Here is a 23,096-nt window from a genome sequence, read left to right on the forward strand (position 1 = left end):
AGTCCCAGATAACCCCTTTTACGAATCCACATTCTAAGCATGCTAATTCCATTTAAGGCCTCTTAATGAAAGTTTGGGGTGCTGAAGGTTTTATTTTTATTTATAACTGTTGCAAAATATTTTTTGTAAAGTTTTGACAAAAAATTTGAGTTAATTCTTTCCACTGTGATCACCATTTTATATAGGTTGTTTGTTAAATGATGATAGTGTTATAGACACACAGACACACACATTTAAACACTTGTATAATATCAGAAGTTAACAAATTACCTGTTCAAAATGGTAATTACATTGAGAAACTTGCGTTTTGTCAAAACGTTCCCAAAAAATTCTTCTTCCTCAATGATTCTCATGTTAAAGTCTTTTGCTGTGTATATTTTTTTTTTCCAGCTACGTGTGGCAACACATTGAGATTGGCTATGTACAAGGGATGTGTGATTTGCTGGCTCCTCTTTTGGTAATATTGGATGATGGTATGATATGTTTTTGCAATGTTCAATTTTTATCTGTAATGCGTTCTGTTACCTCTATTGTACACTTATAATACTATAAATTTGCATAAAAACTGTTTTAAGTGCAAATATCGTTATTATAGCAGGCAATCATATTTCATTAAAGGGGTTGTTCACTACTTGGACAACCACTTCTCAATCACTATATTTCCCCCCATGTAAAATAATGACTCCTTCAGGTGCAAGTGCCATTCCAACGTTCTTGGCGCCTGGTATCCCAGGGCTTGTGTAACATTTGTTAAACAATCCCTGCAGCCAATGAGCAGCCACTCACTTCAGACAAAACTAACACTTGGAAGAATTGAGAATATGCTGCTTTCTGACCGCCTTTGGATATCCGTTACGTTCAAAGGAGGTGGGAGTGAGGTGGCCCTGGTTAGAGCAGGCGTTTAATCGACGGAATGGTACCTGCGCAGGAGCTCAGTATAGTTATGGGGTATATAGTGCTTGAGAAAGGCTTGTCCATGTTGTGGACAACCCCTTTAATTTTCTGAGCAGGTTTGCTAATGACATAAGTGACTACACTGTTTTTAATAACTTAAAGGGGTTATCCACGGCTAGGACAACCCTTTCTTCATCTAAATGTTTTGCCCCAATAAAATAAAAAAGCCTATACTCCCCTCCCATATTGATGCTGTTCCAGCGGTGTCTGCACTCGTGGTCCCTGGGCTCCTGTTGTATGACACGTGCCCGACACTGAATCAGTGCTGGCAGCACTGTCTCCGCCTTCGGACAAATTGAGCATGAAGAGATAGTCAGGGCTGCAGCTGATCTCTGACATCCTCTTCAATGTTCAATTCTTACGAAGAAATCAGAGATCAGCTGCATCCCTGACTTTCTCTTCATGTTCAATTCGTCCGAAGGCGGACACCGTGACGCCAGCCCTGATTGGGCTCCAAGCACCACTTGTCATACAACTGCACAAGAGCCTTGGGACCGCGAGTGCCGACACTGCTTGAGTGGCAGCTGCACGGGAGGTGAGAAAACGCTTTTTTATTTTATCGGGACCAAACATTTAGATCAAGAAGAGGTTGTCCTAGTAGTGAACAACCCCTTTAAATGCTGAACAACCTGTGAAGTTCTTTTTCGTTGCATTTGCTGTGGAATATATGGAGATGGCTTAGGAGCTTAGCCCACTTCATACGTAGTAAATGCTGACTGATATACATAGCTTGCATCTTTCTGTAAGAGCAGGAGCTAGTTCTGAACTGCAGTTAACCATTTAGATTCCACTGTCAGTCACTGACATAAATGCTTAAATGGCAAAATTGCTGGAAAAGCAATGAAAGAATTTAATATTCAAGTCCTCTACTAGGATTAAATAATCAAAAGACTTAAAAAAATAAATAAAACATTCCCTATATTATAATTAATGTTATCAAATAACCATTCCTTTATAAAATAACTGTACGACCCATACGATAAAATCAACACACAAAATCAAGAGCAGAGTGGCAAGTACATGACAACTTAAATTGCAAGTGGCATAAAAATAAGTATTCAAACAGTTTTGTCGTTGGAAATATAAAAATTGTCTGGGTAAATGGGCAGATGCTAAAGTTTATGCACCCTGCATAGTTAGTACTTAGTAGCAGCCCCTTTTGCAATTATCATAGCTTGTAAAGGTATATGCACATGTGAATATGCTCTTGTAAAAATCTGTGTGGCGTCTTCCTCTCTTGCCAGAAAACGCAGTTGAAAATCCGTGTGTTCTTGATGCGGATTCTCATGCGGATTTTTCATGCCGATTTTGATGCGGATTTGTAAGCTAAATAAAGACATATTATTTAACAAAAAATAAAAAGTTGTTTTGTCATTTCTTTGTCCATCCTCTTCTTTTACATTGTCCATTGAAGACCTTAATTTCATTACATGCAGTTAGGTCCATATATATTTGGACAGAGACAAAATGTTTCTAATTTTGGTTCTAGACATTACCACAATGAATGTTAAACAAAACAATTCAGATGCAGTTGAAGTTCAGACTTTCAGCTTTCATTTGAGGGTATCCACATTAAAATTGGATGAAGGGTTTAGGAGTTTCAGCTCCTTAACATGTGCCACCCTGTTTTTAAAGGGACCAAAAGTAATTGGACAATTGACTCCAAGGCTATTTCATGGACAGGTGTGGGTAATCCCTTCATTATGCCATTCTCAATTAAGCAGATAAAAGGCCTGGAGTTGATTTGAGGTGTGGTGCTTGCATTTGGAAGGTTTTGCTGTGAAGGAAACATGCTCAAAGGAACTCTCCAGGAGGTAGGCGTATCAATATCCAAATCTACCATAAAGAGAAGACTGCAAGAAAGTAAATGCAGAGGGTTCACTGCACGGTGCAAGCCACTCATAAGCATCAAGAATCAAAAGGCTAGACTGGACTTTGCTAAAAAAAAAATCTAAAAAAGCCAGCACAGTTCTGGAAGAACATTCTTTGGACAGATGAAATCAAGATCAACCTCTACCAGAATGATGGAAAGAGAAAAATTGGCAAAGGCGTGGTACAGCTCATAATCCAAAGCATACCACATCATCTGTAAAACACGGCAGAGGCAGTGTGATGGCTTGGGCATGCATGGCTGCCAGTTTCACTGGGTCACTAGTGGTTATTGATGATGTGACACAGGACAGAAGCAGCCGAATGAATTCTGAGGTATTCAGAGCCATACTGTGTGCTCAGATGCAGCCAAACTGATTGGTCGTCGTTTCATACTACAAATGGACAATGACTCAAAACATAAAGCCAAAGCAACCCAGGCGTTTATTAAAGCAAAGAAGTGGAATATTCTTGAATGGCCAAGTCAGTCACCTGATCTCAACCCAATTGAGCATGCATTTCACTTGTTAAAGACTAAACCTCAGACAGAAAGGCCCACAAACAAACAGCAACTGAAAACCACCGCAGTGAAGGCCTGGCAGATCATCAAAAAGGAGGAAACACAGCGTCTGGTGATGTCCATGAGTTCAAGACTTCAGGCAGTCATTGCCAACAAAGGGTTTTCAACCAAGTACTAGAAATGAACATTTTATTTACAATTATTTAATCTGTCCAATTACTTTTGGTCCCTTTAAAAACAGGGTTGCACATGTTAAGGAGCTGAAAGTCCTAAACCCTTCATCCAATTTTAATGTGGATACCCTCAAATGAAAGCTGAAAGTCTGAACTTCAACTGAATCTGAATTGTTTTGTTTAAAATTCATTGTGGTAATGTCTAGAAACAAAATTACAAAAATGTTGTCTCTGTCCAAATATATATGGACCTAACTGTATTATGTTCAAATATAATGTTTACACACACAATACAAATATAAGTGAATATTATATACACACACACACATTATATATATATATACTAGCTGAAGAGCCCGGCGCTGCCCGGGCATAATAACTGATTGTGGTTAGTTATAGCAAATTATAATTATCCTCCATCCCATAGTCCCGTGCCCATATACCCATCATACATATCCACGATCCCATAGGCCTGTGCCCATATACCCATCATACATATCCTCCATCCCATAGTCGAGTGCCCATATACCCATCACACATCCTCCATCCCATAGTCCCATGCCCATATACCTATCACACATCCTCCATCCCTTAGTCCCATGCCCATATACCCATCATACATATTCGCCATCCCATAGTCGAGTGCCCATATACCCATCACACATCCTTCATCTCATAGTCCCATCCCCATATACCCATCATACATATCCTCCATCCCATAGTCCCGTGCCCATATACCCATCATACATATCCGCCATCCCATAGTCCCGTGCCCATATACCCGTCATACATATCCTCCATCCCATAGTCCAGTGCCGATATACCCATCATACATCCTCCATCCCATAGTCCCGTGCCCATATACCCGTCATACATATCCTCCATCCCATAGTCCAGTGCCCATATACCCATCATACATCCTCCATCCCATAGTCAACCATTATGACATCATAATGAGGGGTGGGGCTTGATGCACACACACTTTTTCCCCATTATGTAGATAGGGGCAAAATTGTTTGGTGAATTGGAACACGCGGGGTTAAAATTTCACAACATAGCCTAGGACACTCTCAGGGTGCATACGTGTGACTGTGACAAATTTTGTGGCTGTAGCTGCCACGTTGCGGATGCCAATCCCGGACATACACACATGCGTGCGTACATACATACATACATACATACATACATACATACATACATACACACACACACTTGAGCTTTATATATTAGATATATATACATATATATATATATACAGTGGGGCAAAAAAGTATTTAGTCAGTCAGCAATAGTGCAAGTTCCACCACTTAAAAAGATGAGAGGCGTCTGTAATTTACATCATAGGTAGATCTCAACTATGGGAGACAAACTGAGAAAAAAAAATCCAGAAAATCACATTGTCTGTTTTTTTTTTCCTTTTATTTGCATATTATGGTGGAAAATAAGTATTTGGTCAGAAACAAAATTTCATCTCAATACTTTGTGATATATCCTTTGTTGGCAATGACAGAGGTCAAACGTTTTCTGTAAGTCTTCACAAGGTTGCCACACACTGTTGTTGGTATGTTGGCCCATTCCTCCATGCAGATCTCCTCTAGAGCAGTGATGTTTTTGGCTTTTCGCTTGGCAACACGGACTTTCAACTCCCTCCAAAGGTTTTCTATAGGGTTGAGATCTGGAGACTGGCTAGGCCACTCCAGGACCTTGAAATGCTTCTTACGAAGCCACTCCTTCGTTGCCCTGGCGGTGTGCTTTGGATCATTGTCATGTTGAAAGACCCAGCCACGTTTCATCATCAATGCCCTTGCTGATGGAAGGAGGTTTGCACTCAAAATCTCACGATACATGGCCCCATTCATTCTTTCATGTACCCGGATCAGTCGTCCTGGCCCCTTTGCAGAGAAACAGCCCCAAAGCATGATGTTTCCACCACCATGCTTTACAGTAGGTATGGTGTTTGATGGATGCAACTCAGTATTCTTTTTCCTCCAAACACGACAAGTTGTGTTTCTACCAAACAGTTCCAGTTTGGTTTCATCAGACCATAGGACATTCTCTCAAAACTCCTCTGGATCATCCAAATGCTCTCTAGCAAACTTCAGACGGGCCCGGACATGTACAGGCTTAAGCAGTGGGACACGTCTGGCACTGCAGGATCTGAGTCCATGGTGGCGTAGTGTGTTACTTATGGTAGGCCTTGTTACATTGGTCCCAGCTCTCTGCAGTTCATTCACTAGGTCCCCCCGCGTGGTTCTGGGATTTTTGCTCACCGTTCTTGTGATCATTCTGACCCCACGGGGTGGGATTTTGCGTGGAGCACCAGATCGAGGGAGATTATCAGTGGTCTTGTATGTCTTCCATTTTCTAATTATTGCTCCCACAGTTGATTTCTTCACTCCAAGCTGGTTGGCTATTGCAGATTCAGTCTTCCCAGCCTGGTGCAGGGCTACAATTTTGTTTCTGGTGTCCTTTGACAGCTCTTTGGTCTTCACCATAGTGGAGTTTGGAGTCAGACTGTTTGAGGGTGTGCACAGGTGTCTTTTTATACTGATAACAAGTTTAAACAGGTGCCATTACTACAGGTAATGAGTGGAGGAAAGAGGAGACTCTTAAAGAAGAAGTTACAGGTCTGTGAGAGCCAGAAATCTTGATTGCTTGTTTCTGACCAAATACTTATTTTCCACCATAATATGCAAATAAAAGGAAAAAAAAACAGACAATGTGATTTTCTGGATTTTTTTTTCTCAGTTTGTCTCCCATAGTTGAGGTCTACCTATGATGTAAATTACAGACGCCTCTCATCTTTTTAAGTGGTGAAACTTGCACTATTGCTGACTGACTAAATACTTTTTTGCCCCACTGTATATATATTGTGTGTATATGTATATATATATATACTGTGTGTGTGTATATAGATAGATAGAGATATATATATATATATACTGTGTGTGTGTGTATATATATATATATATATATATATATATATATATATATACACAGTGCCTTGCGAAAGCATTCGGCCCGCCCCCTGGAACTTTTCAACCTTTTCCCACATATCATGCTTCAAACATAAAGATACCAAATGTAAATTTTTGGTGAAGAAGCAACAACAAGTGGGACAGAATAGTGAAGTTGAACAACATTTATTGGTTATTTTAAATTTTTTTGGAAATTTAAAAACTGAAAAGTAATCTTCTCTGATGAGTCTACCTTTCAGCTTTACCCAACACCTGTTCATCTAATGGTTAGAGGGAGACCTGGAGAGGCGTGCAAGCCACAGTGTCTTGCACCCACTGTGAAATTTGGTGGAGGATCGGTGATGATCTGGAGATGCTTCAGCAAGGCTGGAATTGGGCAGGTTAATCTTTGCGAAGGACGTATGAATCAAGCCGCATGCAAGGTTATACTGGAAAAACAGTTGATTCCTTCTGCTCAGGCAATGTTCCCCAACTCTGAGGACTGTTTTTTCCAGCAGGACAATGTGCCATGCCACACAGCTAGGTCAATCAATGTGTGGATGAAGGACCACCACATCAAATCCCTGTCATAGCCAGCCCAATCTCCAGACCTGAACCCCATTGAAAACCTCTGGAATGTAATCAAGAGGAAGATGGATACTCACAAGCTATCAAGCAAAGAACAAATGCTTAAATTTTTGTACCAGGAATGGCAATATCTGTTCATTTTACAAAAAAAATTTAAAAAAAAATGCGTGGGCTCCCGCGTAATTTTCATATCCAGCAGATGGAAAGACAGCGGCTGAGAGCTGATGTTAATATTCTGGGAAGTAGCCAATAGCCATAAAGGTTCCCAGGCTATTAATATCAGCTCTCAAATGTTTGCTTAGCTTTTACTGGCTAGTTTACAGGGGAACCCCAGAAAAAATTGACATGGGGATCCCCTATAAAATCGAATCAGCAAAGTCTAGGCAGACAGCTACGGGCTGATATTAATAGCCTGGGAAGGGGTCATGTATATTGGCACCCCCCCAGACTAAATACATCAGCTCTCAGCCGCCCCAAAAATGGTGCATCTTATAGATGCGCCAATTCTGGCATTTACCTTTGCCCTTCCCACTTGCCCCGTAAAGGTGGCAAGTGAGGTAATATTAGTGGGGTTGATGTCACCTTTGTATTGCCATCAAGCCCACGGCTTAGTAATGGACAGGCGTCTATAAGATACCTATCCATTACTAATCCTATAGTTATATGGTAAAGATACAGCCAGAATAAAGTCCTTTATTTGAAATAATCACACAGACTCCTTTATTGAATCTTAATTAAACCATACTTCATCGCCTAATCCCCGAATCCCTCATCTCCTGCAACAAAAATAAAGTAATAAACCAGCACAAATACTCCCTAGCCTGCTGTAGCCCTAAATAATGAGTGTCTCACGACGATCTCACATGTAGAACAGTTACATTGGCAGATGTGACCGCTCTACACGGCTCCTGTGATACACTGACAGGAGATAATCGCTCCTGCAGTGCATCACTGAGAGGTCACCAGAGTTCATGCTGTCACTTACGGCACCACAGCTGTGTGAGAATTTTCTCGCACAATGGTGCCGCAAGTGACCGCATTTACTCCAGTGACCTATCGGACGGCGGTGCAGTGATACACTGCGGTAGGATACCTCCTGTCACTGTATCACCGGAGGCATGTAGAGCGGTCACATCTCCCGATGTGACTGTTCTACCCATGAGATCATTGTGGGAGGACCATTATTTAGGACTATGGCAGACCAGGGAGTGTTTGTGTTGATTTATTATTCTATTTTTGTTACAGGAGATCGAGGGTATCGGGGAATTAGGTGTTTGGTGAGTATGAATGCTTTTTGTTTTTTTTCATTTTACAATTGAACACAGTCGCCTGATGATGGGACTGCTACTTTCCCATCAACAGCTCATGCTGTGATTCTTATATTTGACACCAGACATAGCCGGATGGGAGTAGTAGTCCCATCAAACAATGCCTGGCTACACACAGACACCCGCAGACAGACCAGCACATATTCTCTGCTCACACACATTATTCCTTCACACATAGTCTTCGACCACACACATATACTCCGGCCACACACACTTCCTCCTTTTCCGCAGCGTTTTTGTCACACAAATCTGCAGCTAAACCATAGATTTTTTTACACCTGTGGTTTAGCTGCAGATTTGACTGACTCAATGTAAGTCAATGGGTTCAGAAACGCTTCAGATCCACAAAAAAAATTGACATACTGAGTAAAATAAAACTTTGCAAATCCATGCTCAATTTTCCACAACATGTGCACACCAATTCTGGATTCCCATTGATTAACATTGGTTGGACAATACATTGCGAATTTGGTGCAAATCCATGTGGGAAAAACACTGCAGATCCGCATAAAAATCCGCAACGTGTGCACATAGCCTTAACGCTTTTAGTAGCCAGCCAAAAGACTTTCAATTCTTGTTTGAAGCATTTTCATCCATTCTTCCTTAGAAAATTCTTTCAGTCATGTGAGATTTCTGTGGCGTCTTGCATGCACTGCTATTTTGAGGTATAGCCACAGATTTTCAATGGTGTTGAGATCAGGGGACTGTGATTGTCATTGTAAAATTTTCAGCTTGCACCTCTTGAGGTAGTCTATTGTGGATTTTGATGTGTGTTTAGGATCATTATCCATTTGTAGAAGCCATCCTCTTTTCAAGTTCAGCTTTTTTACAGATTGTGTTATATTTGCATCAACAATTTGTTGCAATTTCATTGAATCCATTCTTCCCTCTACCCATAAAATGTTCTCCGAGCCATTGGCTGCAACACAACCCCAAAGCATGATTGTTCCACTTCCATGCTTAATGGTTGGCCAGATGTTCTTTTCCTGAAATTCTGTGCCCTTTTTTTCCACACATGCATTTGACCATTGTGGCCAAAGAGTTCTATTTTAACTTCATCGGTCCACAGGACTTGTTTCCAAAATATTTCAGGCTTGTTTAGATGTTCTGGTGATTTGTTCCTGGTGATTCTTCCTTGAAAGCCATATTTTTGAAGGAGTCTCTCAACAGTAGAACAATGTACCACAACTCCAGAGTCTGCTAAATCTTTTTGAAGGTCTTTTGCAGTCAAGCATTTGTCTCTCTAGCAATCGTACGAGCAGCTCTCACTGAAATTTTGCTTGGTCTTTCAGACTTTATCTAGACTTCCATTGTTCCTGTTATCTGCCATTTCTTTATTACTTTTTCAAACTGAGGAAAGGGCAAATTGAAAATGCTTTGCTATTTTCTTATAGCTTTCTCCTGCTTTGGGGGCCTCCACCATTTTCATTTTCAGAGTGCTAGGCAGCTGCTTAGAAGAACCCATGACTGCTGTTTTTGGCACAAGGTTAGAGGAGGCTAGTTTTTTTATAAAGCTGGGAATTCTGCATCATCTGGCTTTTCCTAACGATGATTGTGAACAACCCATAAGCATAACAGGCTAATTAAGGTCTGAAACCTTGGTCAAAGATATCTGAGAACACAACTCTCCAACCTTGCCCAAACTTTTACATCTGTCTACAGGACACAGACATGTCTTATTTGTATTGTCACCAACAACATTCTTAACATCTACCCACTGGTTTGTGGTTATGCATCTGCTTTTTTATATATATAATGCATTATAGATGACCTGTAGGCAGGGACCTCCCTTTAAAGGGAATCTGTCACCCCATTTTTGGCCTATAAGCTGCGGCCACGGACATCAGGGGCTTATCTACAGCATTCTGTAATGCTGTAGATAAGCTCCCGATGTAACCTGAAAGAGACGAAAAACAAGTTAGATTATACTCACCCGGGCGTCGGGTCCGGTCTGATGGATGTCGCGGTCCGGCACCTCCCATCTTCATACGATGATGTCCTCCTTCTTACTTCTGCCTCGGCTCCGGCACAGGCGTATTTTCTCTGCCCTTTTGAGGGCAGATTAAAGTACTGCAGTGAGCAGGCGCCGGACCTCTCTGACCTTTCCCGGCGCCTGTGCACTACAGTACTTTACTCTGCCCTCAACAGGGCAGAGAAAGTACGCCTGCGCAGGAGCACAGCATGAAGCAAGGAGGAGGACGTCATCTCTAGAAGATGGGAGGCGCCTGACCGGACCACGACACCCACCGCACCCAACCCTGCCCTCCCGGTGAGTATAATCTATCTTGTTTTTCTTCTCTTTAAGGTAACATCGTGGGCTTATCTACAGCATTACAGAATGTTGTAGATAAGCCCCTGATGTCGGTGGCTGCAGCTTATAGGCCAAAAATGGGGTGACAGATTCCCTTTAATTTGAGACTTGCCAGGATTGCATATAGCCACTAAATGGGAATCTTGCTCTATGTTTTAACTTCGCGTGCGCCATAAACTCCTTTTCCATGTCACATTAGTGATGTAACTGCTCTCAAAGACAACCGGTGTTACAATGACAGGAGGTAATCTCTCCCACAGTGTATCACTGAGCTGCAGTGAGAGAGGTCACTGGAATTCATCAGCTGATCAGCTCTGGTGATCTCCCTTATGACACCACTGCTGCGTGAGAAAGTTCTCACGCAGCGGTGCTGTAAGTGAGAGCACTGGAGCTGATGAACTTCAGGGAACTCACGTCAGCTCAGTGATACACTGCAGGAGTGATTACCTTCTGTCAGTGTATCACAAGCGGCCGGTTTGAGCGGTCACATTTCACTATGTGACTGTTCTACATGTGAGATAGCCGTGGGACACTCGGGATTACATGGACTACGGCGGACAGGGAGTATATGTCGGTTTATTATTTTACATTATTTCTAGGAGACGAGGGCATCCGGGATTGGGTGTTATTTTTATTTGAATATTTATGTAATTTTACTTTAAAAATAAAAAAAACTGAGCATAGGCGCCGGCAGTTGAGACTACGTCTCCCATCAGCGGCACCTGCTGTCACTGTTATCTGTTTTGACGATGGGAGCAGTAGTCTCAACAGCTCATGCCTGTGGGTCGCAGTTACAGCTGCGTGGTCACGCTGACATCTGACAGCATGGTCCCACAGCACTCTGACTGACAGTCTTCAGTAGCATTACCACAGGTGACGGTCACAGCTGCGGGGTCACTCTGACATCTGACAGCGTTACCCTGCAGCGCTCTGACCAACGATCTTATCACAGATGACAGCGTTGGAAACACCAGGAAGACGGTAAAATGCAAAACAAAAACTCAGCAAATCCGCAAACATTTTTATACCTGCGTTTTTGCTGTGGATTTGACTGATACAATTAAAGTCATTGGGTGCCCAAATGCCACAGGAACACAAAAAGAATTGACATGCTGCAAAAAAGCGCTCTGCAAATACGCACACAGAGATTTACTGATCATCTGCACAACACTTCAGGATTGTCATTGAATTACCTTGCATAAGGATTCTATTGTGTTTTTCAACCATTTCCACTCGGAAAAAACTCAGCAAAAATGCATCATGTGCACATAGCCTTAGTTACCTTGAATGGCTTTCTAACAGTCTTGAAGGAGTTCCCAGAGGTGCTGAGCACTTGTTGCTGCTTTGCCTTCACTTTGTTGTCCCAACTCATCACAAACCATGTTAGTTGGATTGAGGTTGGTTGATTGTGGAGCCCATGTCATTAGATGTAGTACTCCATACCTCTCTTTTTGGCTCATGTAGCCCTTATATAAAAGGAATAATATAATTATATAAAATGAAGTGTGTTTTGCAGAGAAAATATGTTTGTTTTTTATTGTAGTCCAGTGTGGATAATAATGGGCATCTTCACATTTCTATCCCACAGAGGCTCTGGCATTCAGCTGCTTTACAGAACTCATGAAGAGGATGAACCAGAACTTTCCCCATGGAGGTGCTATGGATACACACTTTGCCAACATGAGGTCTCTTATACAGGTAAACTGAAGCCATTATCTAACATTTCATAGGAACAGCAAATCATACAACTACACTGCTCAAAAAAAATACGGGGAACACTTAAACAACAGAATATAACTCCAAGTAAATGAAACTTCTGTGAAATCAAACTGTCCACTTAGGAAGCAACACTGATTAACAATCAATTTCACATGCTGATGTGCAAATGGAATAGACAACAGATGGAAATTAATGGCAATTATCAAGACACCCTCAATAAAGGAGCAGTTCTGCAGGTGGGGACCACAGACCGCGTCTCAGTACCAATGCTTTCTGGCTGATGATGTGGTCACTTTTGAATGTTGGTTGTGCTTTCACACTCGTGGTAGCATGAGACGGACTCTACAACCCACACAAGTGGCTCAGGTAGTGCAGCTCATCCAGGATGGCACATCAATGTGAGCTGTGGCAAAAAGGTTTGCTGTGTCTGTCAGCGTAGTGTCCAGAGGCTGGAGGAGCTACCATGAGACAGACCAGTACACCAGGAGATGTGGAGGGGGCCGTAGGAGGGCAACAACCCAGCAGCAGGACCACTACCTTCGCCTTTGTGCAAGGAGGAACAGGAGAAACACTGCCAGAGCCCTGCAAAATGACCTCCAGCAGGCCACAAATGTGCATGTGTCTTCACAAATGGTTAGAAACCAACTCCATGAGGATGGTCTGTGTGCCCGACGTCCACAGATGGAGGTTGTGCTCACAGCCCAACACCGTGCGGCCCTCCAAAGAAATGTCCCCCACACCATTACTGACCCACTCCCAAACCAGTCATGCTGAAGGATGTTGCAGGCAGCAGATCGCTCTCCATGGTGTCTCCAGTCTCTGTCACGTCTGTCACATGTGCTCAGTGTGAACCTGCTTTCATCTGTGAAGAGCACAGGGAGCTAGTGGCGAACTTGCCAATCCTGGTGTTCTGTGCCAAATGCCAAGCGTCCTGCACGGTGTTGGGCTGTGAGCACAACCCCCCTCTTTGGACGTCGGGCACTCAGACCATCCTCATGGAGTCGATTTCTAACCGTTTGTGTAGACACATGCACATTTATGGCCTGCTGGAGGTCATTTTACAGGGCTTTGGCAGTGCTCCTCCTGTTCCTCCTTGCACAAAGGCTGAGGTAGCTGTCCTGCTGCTGGATTATTGCCCTCCTATGGCTCCCTCCACGTCTCCTGGTGTACTAGCCTGTCTCCTGGTTGCACCTCCAGCCTCTGGACACTACGCTGACAGACACCGCAAACCTTCTTGCCACAGCTCGCATTGATGTGCTATCATGGATGAGCGGCACTACCTGAGCCACTTGTGTGGGTTGTAGAGAAAGTCTCATGCTACCACGAGTGTGAAAGCACAACCAACATTCAAATGTGACCAAAACATCAGCCAGAAAGCATTGGTACTGAGATGTGGTCTGTGGTCGCCACCTGCAGAACCACTCCTTTATTGAGGGTGAATTGATAATTGCCAATAATTTCCATCTGTTGTCTATTCTATTTGCACAACAGCATGTGAAATTGATTGTCAATCAGTGTTGCTTCCTAAGTGGACAGTTTGATTTCACAGACATTTGATTCACTTGGAGTTATATTCTGTTGTTTAAGTGTTCCCTTTATTTTTTTGAGCAGTGTATTTAAGAGACTTATTTATTCAGTGTGCGTTCATCATGTGAGATTTTAGTCTGGAGGACCTGTGCTACGAATAACCTACTGATTTTGGAAGACTGCTGTGTATTGCCTAATTACCCAAGTGGTAGAACTGCATGAAAATTGAACACTAGTGGCTGGTTTTCCTAAAGATTGCAGTGGGGTTCCACAGAATGTTAGTGTAATATGCATGTGTTCCTAACTCCAAAAGACTAAGGGCCCATTTCATCAAGACAGGCACTGTTCATCCCGATGTTGATTGGGAGATGGGCTGGAGTCGAATGCTCCTGATCCTTTTCAGTAATCAGGAGCGCCAGACAAGTCGCGTATACCTCTGTGTGTTCCTCACCACAAATTTTACTCCAACCTCTCGTGAATTTGAGGAGCTGCGCTCATCATGCTCTTAGACCACCCCAGCTCTGCCCACTTTGTTAAGCACATCAATTATTTGGCACCTAAGGTATTAACTGTATTTACATCCAGATGGAGGTTATTATATACTTTTCAGTTGAGGCTTGTAGTTCTTCTCACTCTGAGTTGCTCTCTGATAGCACCTACTTTAACTCATTAAGAGTCAAATGCTTGCTAATATCTTGGCAACAGAGAAGCTAAATTAAAAAAAAACAAACAAATAAAATTTTTATTCCATTCTGCAGCCACTATAACCATATGTACTTGAGTATAAGATAACCGAGTATAAGCCGAGGCACCTAATTTTACCACAAAAAATTGGGAAAACTTATTGACTCGAGTATAAGCCAGGTACGCATTGTCCCCTCATCCCTATCCTGGTATGCATGGCCTCCTCATCCCTATCCTGGTCTTCATGGCCTCCTCATCCCTGGTCTGCATGGCTCCTCATCCCTACCCTGGTATGCATGACCTCCTCATCCCTATCCTTGTATACATGGCTCCTCATCCCTATTCTTGTATACATGGCTATTCATCCCTATCCTGGTCTGCATGACTCTTCATCCCTATCCTTATATTCAGTGCTCCTCTTCCCTATCCTGTTCTGCATGGCTCCTCATCCCTATTCTTGTGTGCATCACTTTTCATCCCTATCCTGGTCTGCATAGCTCCTCATCCCTATTCTTGTATGCATGGCTCTTCATCCCTATCCTTTTCTGCATGGTTCTTCATCCCTATCCTTGTATGCATGGCTCCTCATCCCTATCCTTGTGTGCATGGCTCCTCATCTCTATCCTTGTCTGCATGGCTCCTCATCCCTATCCTTTTATGCATGACTCCTCATCCCTATCCTTGTAAGCATGGCTTCTCATCCCTATCCTTGTATGCATGGCCCCTTCATCGCCAGCCTTTTTGCATTGCCATCTCATCCCTATCCTTGTATACATGGTTCCTCTTCCCTATACTGGTCTGCATGGCTCCTCATCCCTATACTGGTCTACATGGCTCCTCATCCCTATCCTTGTATGATTGACCCCCATCCACAACCCTGTATGCATGGCCCCCATCAAAAAACATAAAAAAATAAACCATCCTACTTGCCTTCCTGCATTCCCTCGCAGTGTCTTGTTCCAGTGCCAGCAGCTGCGTTATGCTTGTAAGCAGCGCATGGCAGGGACATCATGCGGTGCTCACAAGCAGAGCACAGCTGCCGGAATACTCATCACTCCCCACGCCAGGACTATGTGCGTGGGGGGCAGTGAGTATTCATTGCTTTTAAATAGCGTGTGCAGTGTCAGCTGCCGGCGGTCACGTGTGTCCGTTACTTAATCCCTTAATGACCGCCGATACGCCTTTTAACGGCGGCAGTTATCTGTTCTTATTCCTCAGCGCTGCTTTCTAACAGCACTGAGAAATAAGGGTATAGAGCCCCCCAGAGTCGGAATTTCTCTAGAGTCTAGGCTACCGAGGGTAGCTGAGACCCCAGAGAACATGATTCGGGTCGGTTTTCACCGACCCCAGTGTTGCAATCGCCGTTATTAACGGAATAACGGCGACTGCAAAAAAAAGTCAGATTTCCCATTTAATTTCTCTCTCCTCTGATGTGATCGCACATCAGAGGAGAGAGAATTGAGGTCCCCCGATTCCCCCCAGTTACCTCCGGTGTCCATGGACCTTCCTGCATCCCCCGGTCCTGTCCCCCGGCCGCCGGCGTCTTCTTCCGGGAAGAAAATGGCTGGCGCATACCCTTTGCGCTCGCCGAGATCTGCTGGTCGGCACCCGGCAACAATAGGGAGATTTTTTTCCATTCTACAAAATGGCACCACTAGAGGGGATCCGCCCAATGAGGACAGGAAACCTTCAAGATAAAAGGGGCGGCTCCTCTCTCCGCATCAGTTGGTTTCCTGTCCTCGATGGGGAACCCTCAAGATGAAAACCTCTTGAAGATTCTAGAAGAAAGAAGAGGATGCCAGGGCCTGGGTCGGGTGATTACTGGCAGGCACCGGTCTGCTACACCTGTCGCCAGGTACCGATAGACACCTCGGGGGCCATATATTCCTATGCCCCCCCTGAGCGAGTGCATGGCCACAGCCCGCAAGGCAATTGCCCGGGTGAAGTTTGATGCCTCGGAGACCACATTGGGTGTACCCTCCCAGATGCCAACATACCCCATAGAAGTCCACGGAGGCCACTTTTGTGCTCCCTCCCTGTTGACGTGTGGTGGCCATGCAGTCCATGAAGCACATTGGTGCCCGGGCAGAGGTAAGACTCCTTGGAGGACCCCCTCGGAATCCCTCTCTGTTGAGCCCAGGACGCCGATCACCGTTTGGGCCATAAAGAAGAAGCAGTACCTGCAGAACAGTGGTAGCCAGCGGCGTGATCGCTCCCTCCAGGTAAAATCCAGCACAGGTATGGAGGAGGTGGAGGTGACCGGGCGTCTTGGTAGCCAGGGGTGGTGCAGCGTTATCGCCCCCTCCGGGCAGGTCCAGGTAGGGAGGGGGCGGCGGTGCCGGGTGTCATGGCGGCCGGGTGTCAGAAGACCGCCGGGAGCCGGGCGTGCAGCGGAAGTGACGCGCCCGATAGTGGCAGGACAGAGACATGCACCAGGAACTGGCCAGAAAGACTCCCCTAGCGTAGAAAGGGAACGCGCACCCGGGGGAAAGGCTGGCGCGCTCCGGGGCATGCACGGGAGGAGATCAGCGCACAACAGTAGTGGTTACTGGGGGTGCAAACAAGTCGGATGTAGTGCGCATGTGGATAACACCCATGAAGCGCAGGTGACCGGTAGGTGCAGGATCAACCAGGTGATCAGTTAATTAAAAAAAAAAAAAAAGGGGTAATACTGTCAGAAGTGCTGGCATGGGTCACCAACCATTCTAGGTTGAATGTGACTGTTCTCATCTGAAAGCGGCAGCAGCTAACTTGTTAAGATTGAGAGCCTTTATTTGCCAGAGCACTTACAGCCGCGCCAGGAGGTGCGGGAGTGACGGTCTCGCTCAGATGAGAGGAGTCAGACGCGCCATAACTACAATGGAAGCCGCTCGGAGAGCGTACGGGAGGATCGTCATGGTGTTAACAAGGAGGGGTCCATGGTCCCGATGGGAGTCATGTGTACAGACCAGTCAGCCTCCAGATCCGGTACCCGTCTTGTAAAGCATCCGAGTGGTGAGTGAGCTTCGAGAAAGTCCAGTACGATAATGTCTGTTCTCTCTCTCTCTCTTGTCTCCTCTCTCCCCTCTTCTTACATGCATTGGTGGGGTAGAGCATTGGAGGTCCCTAAAAAAGGGGTAAATTAAAAGCTAGGAATATTCCTTATGTTTAAAAAAAAAAAAAGAAAGTCTCTTAGGAATGAGGGGTTGTGTCAGACCTGTACTGTTAGAATAGTAGCGGAAGAGACACCCCCTCTGCTGAGAGCTGGAGATCCCTGATTGTCAGAAGTCTACAATCAGGAAGGGCTTTGCAGTCAACAAACATGGATAGCAAAGCAAGGGATAGACCAGCCCCTCATTGATCTCTCAGGAAGACCATAGGGATCAGAGGAGGACTCTGTTAAATCTCGCTACTGAGAAGGTAGCTCAGATGAGAATGATACGTTCCTAGTAGAGGATACAGTACGGACAAGCTTATTAAAGCAGTCTGACCTACCGTGAGGCTGGTAGATGCAAAAGCCATAGAACTTATGTTCGACAAGCTTGCTATGAGGAAAAATGTAAAGCCTTCCCTATTTTTGGCAATGACTCATTAAAAGGGAATGGGAAAAACCAGAGCGGAAGTCCCATAATCAATTCCCTGTAGAGGAGGTACCCTTTTGATGAAGAGGTATTCTCATCCTGGGATGAGGCTTCGAAATTGATGTAGTGATAGGTATCTGATAATCCCGGTGGAGACGATAAGGCCAGCAGTAGAATTCCTCCTTCCTCGAATGTTATATAACAGTTCCAAGATCTCATGAACACTTCTCACCAGATCCGGCAATAAGGCCATATATGTCTCAGAGTGACAGTCTGGATGGGTCTCAGTAGTGTCACTTCCAATACAGGGCCCTGCCCTGTGCAGTAGTGATAGCCCTCAAGTTTTCACAAGGCTAATCGCAGAAATCACAGCGCACCTCAGAGGGAAAGATGCTCTGATGATACCCTATTGGGACAACTTCTTGATAATAGGGAAGAAATCTCCCTTACTGTCAACATCTAGTCAGAATAGTGATGAAAACACTATAGATGTTAGGATGGCAGCTGCACCTCAAAAAAAAAAATCCAAACTGGAACCAGCAGTGATCTAGAAATTTTTGAGGTTAACAATGAACTCAGTGGAGCAGGAGCATCTCCTCCCAGAGGAAGACAAGGGAGATAAAAAAGCCAGAGATAGCTCTGTGGAGGACAATGTTGGTGTTGGGGTCCATCACCTCCTGCATACCAACAGTGAAATGGGCCCAGTGCCACAAAAAGGAACTGTAAAGGTGTGTGCTGCAGAACAACAAGGAACTGCAGGGAAGGTTAGAGGAAAGGCTCACCCTTCCGGACTCTGTACTCCAGTCACTCAGGTGGTGGTTACAGATAGTCCTCTCCGAGGGGAGTACCCGGCACACACACACACACACTACCTCCAAGGTGGTCACAACGGACACTAGTCCTTGGCGGTGGGGAGCCCACCTAGACACATTATGGCTCCAGGATCCCTGGGCCCAGGAGGAAAAGAATCTATCCTCGAACGATTGAGAACTTCTAACAATCGAAAAAACGTCCGAGGAATTGTTGCCGCACTTAAAGTGGACACCATGTGAGAGTCCTATCAGGACAACTAAGCAGTGGTTGCATAGGTAAACCACCAGGGAGACACCCATTCTCAGTCCTTGAGGCAGATAATCACCGACCCTTTCAGGCTGAAGGTGACTGCTCTTGTCAAAGGGCCTCCGCTAAACAGCTTGAGGCCGGATCATGACTCTGGCAGAACACCAGTCCCTCTCATTATCGGCCCTGCATATCCGAGGTATAGACAACCTGAAGGCAGACTGTCTGAGCAGGAACCACTTGAGGCAAGGAAAATAGTACCAAAAAGAATCCGTACTAGGACACATTTGGGAAAATCCCAGTATAGATCTCTCTGCCTCAGAAGTTCTGCTCCCTAAGTCCAGTGGACAGACCATTGGCAGTAGACGCCTTCAGGATAGAGTGGACATCAGGTCTCCTGTATGCCTTCCCTCCAATATGCCTCATACCAGCAGTTCTGAGGAAGATCAGAGAGGACAGAGCCAGAGTGATTTTGATAGCCCTTTTAAGGCCATGGTTCTATTGGCTGAGAGTAATGTCAGTGACAGAGGTCTAGGACCCTCTAACACAGCGTCCCTCAGAGATCTGGGCTGCAGTTGTCAGCCTGAAATTTAAAAGGTAACTACTAGAGGAAAAGGGATTCTCAGTAGCGTTAATATCCACCTTACTCAGTAGCTGAAAACCAGTGACTACAAAAATTTTTTGTAGGAGGATATGTGAAAATTCTTAACTACCTCAGACCCAATATGGGAAGGGAAAGTCCCAATAGTGCCAATACTGGAATTTTCTGCAGAAAGGTTTAGGATTAGGGTTAGCTGTCAGTACCCTCAAAGTACACATCTCAGCCCTGGCAGCCTTATTCAGCTGCGACCTGACAAACAATAGGTGGGTGGCCAGGTTTATCCAGGCCTGTACTAGACCTGACTGTCTGTCCTCTTCTCCTCCTCCTTGGGATCTAAATTTAGACCTGTCATCTTTGACAGAGTCCGTTGGAACCATTTAAAAACACAACATTAGATAAAGATTCTAACATTAAGCAGCCTTATTAAAGGCGCTCTCGTCGGCCAGTAGGTTGAGGAGTTACTCGCATTATCAACAAGACCCTCCCTACACTCAGGCTATAGATGATAGAGTTGTATTAAAAATTAGATCCAGCATACCTTCTCAAGGTGATTTCAAAATTCCATAGGGCTCAGGAGATAACCTTACCATCTCTTTTGTCCTGACCCTAACGACCAGAAGGAGGAGAGGCTTCATGGCCTAGATATGAGGAGATGTCTCCTGCAATATTTGGAGGTAACGAGACCTTAGAGAAAACGGGGCATTATTTGTCTCATTCCAAGGGGCAAGGAGGGGCCTTAAAAGCCTCTAGACAAACTATAGCTAGATGAGTGAGAAAGGTCATTATGCCAGCAGATAACAGTGCAGGCAGTGCTATTCCAGAAGGCCTAAAAGCCCACTCCACGAGGGCCGTGACGACTTCCTGGATGGAGAGAGCAGACGCTCCCATTTACCAATTCAGTAAAGTGGCCACTTGGTCTGCTCCGTCTACCTTTGTCAGACATTATAGGTTAGACCTATTTGCTACCTCTGATCTCATATTTGGGAGAAGAGTGTTACATGCAGTGATACCTCCCTAAGAGAATCCAAATCTCTGTAACCTCTCGTGGTGCCGTCATGTAGAATGGAAAAACACGGGTATTACATACCTGGTAATGTGTTTTTTCATGAGACATGACGGCACCCTTATATTCCCTCCCTATTGATCACATCATTAGTTGGGTGCATTATTAGCATTTTACACTCCCTTGGGTGTTGGAAATTCAGTAGTGTAAAGGATGTATTACTTATATGTACACTAACCTGCGGAGTTCCTCTCGTGCTCTGTAAAACAACTGATGCGGAGAGAGGAGCCGCCCCTTTTATCTTGAAAGTTTCCTGTCCTCATTGGGCGGATCCCCTCTCGTGGTGCCATCATGTCTCATGAAAAAACACATTACCAGGTATGTAATACCCGTGTTTTTTCCTATTGGTTCATTTTGATCACTGTGATAGACCCTATCACAGTGATCAAAATAAAAAAAAATAGTAAATCAAACTCCTATTTATCACCCCCTTAGTTAAGTAAGAATAATAAAATAAAAAAATGCATTTATTTCCATTTTTCCATTAGGGTTGGGCTAAAGTTAAGGTTGGGCTAGGGTTAGGGTTGAGCTAAAGTTAGCGTTGAGCTAAAGTTAGGGTTGGACTAAAGTTAGGGTTGGGTTAGGGCTGTAGTTAGGGTTGGGATTAGGTTTGTGGCTAGGGATGGGATTAGAGTTGAGGGTGTGTTGGGGTTAGGGTTGTGGTTAGGGTTGGAATTAGGGTTAGGGTTGTGCTGGGATTAGGGTTGGAGTTAGAATTGGGAGGGGGGTTCACTGTTTAGGTACATCAGGGGTTCTCCAAACACAACATGGCGCTACCATTGATTCCAGTCAATTTTGCGTTCAAAAAGTCAAACTGTGCTCCCTCCCTTCTGAGCCCTGCCATGCGCCCAAACAGTGGCTTTCCCCCACATACGGGGTATTGGCATACTCAGGAGAAATTGCACAACAAATTTTGTGATCCATTTTCTACTGATACCCTTGTGAAAATAGAAAAAAATTGGTTCCAATGTAAACTTTTTGTGAAAAAAGTAAAATGTTCATTTTTTTCCTTCCACATTGCTTTCGTTCTCGTGAAACACCTGAAGGGTTAATAAACTTCTTGAATGTGGTTTTGCGCACCTTGAGGGGTGCCGTTTTTAGAATGGTGTCACTTTTGGGTGTTTTCTGTTATATTGACCTCCCAGACTCACTTCAAATGTGCGGTGGTCCCAAAAAAATGGTATTGTAAATTTTATTGGAAAAATGAGAAATCACTGGTCAACCTTTAACTCTTTTTAATGTCTTAACAAAAAAATTGTTTCAAAAATTGTGCTGATGTAAAGTTGACATGTGGGAAATGTTATTTATTAACTATTTTAAGTGACTCCGCTCTCTGATTTAAGTGTGCAAAAATTAAAAGTTTGAAAATTGCAAAATTTAGAACATTTTTGCCAAATTTCTTTTTTTTCATTAATAAGCACAAGTTATATCAAATAAATTTTACCACTAACATGAAGTACAATATGTCGCGAAAAAACACTCTCAGAATCAGTGGGATACGTTGAGGCGTCCCAGAGCTATAGCCTCATAAAGTGACAGTGGTCAGAATTGCAAAAACTGGCTTGGTAAGTAACCCCTTTCTGACTGCTGACGGGATAGTACGTCAGCAGTCAGACTCCCCTGCTTTGAGGTGGGCTCCAGCAGTGAGCCCACCTCAAAGCCGTGACATGTCAGCTGTTATGAACAGCTGACATGCCCGCAATAGGCGCGGGCGGAATCGACATCTGCCCACGCCTATTAACTAGTTAAATCCCGCTGACAGTGGGCATTTAACTAGAGCTTCCGGCCGCCGGGCCGGAAGTGAGCTCATCGCCGACCCCCATCACGTGATCGGGGGTCGGCGACGCGTTGCCTGGACAACCAGAGGTCTCATAGAGACCTCTATGGTTGTTGCAGGCAGATCGCTCAAAGCACTGCAGTAAATCTGCTACATATGGACAATCTGCTCATCGCCCATATGTAGCAGAGCTATTGAAGCATGCCAAAGGTAAAAAAAAAAAAAAAAAGTTTAAAAACTAAAAAAAAAAAAAAAAAAACCCTAAAAGTTCAAATCACCCCCCTTTCGACCCAATCAAAATAAAACTATTAAAAAAAAAATCACATATACACATATTAGGCATCGCAGCGATCAAAATCGCCAAATCTATCAATAAAAAAAAAGCATTAACCCGATCGCTAAATGG

General features: G+C 44.3%; 1 protein-coding gene across 2 annotated transcripts in view; it reads left to right on the forward strand.

Annotated features, from left to right (window-relative positions):
* The window catches only part of SGSM1 (small G protein signaling modulator 1), a 444,365-nt gene that overhangs the window by 371,245 nt on the left and 50,024 nt on the right, over positions 1-23,096 (forward strand). For both annotated transcript variants that reach the window (XM_073582650.1, XM_073582649.1), the window contains 2 exons: positions 391-473; positions 12,289-12,398. In XM_073582650.1, the coding sequence (XP_073438751.1) occupies positions 391-473; positions 12,289-12,398 (193 nt within the window). The remainder of the gene's footprint in view (positions 1-390; positions 474-12,288; positions 12,399-23,096) is intronic.

The sequence above is a fragment of the Dendrobates tinctorius genome, unplaced genomic scaffold, assembly GCF_039654945.1.
Source record: "Dendrobates tinctorius isolate UK_male_01 unplaced genomic scaffold, ASM3965494v1 ptg000073l, whole genome shotgun sequence".
NCBI lineage: Eukaryota > Metazoa > Chordata > Amphibia > Anura > Dendrobatidae > Dendrobates > Dendrobates tinctorius.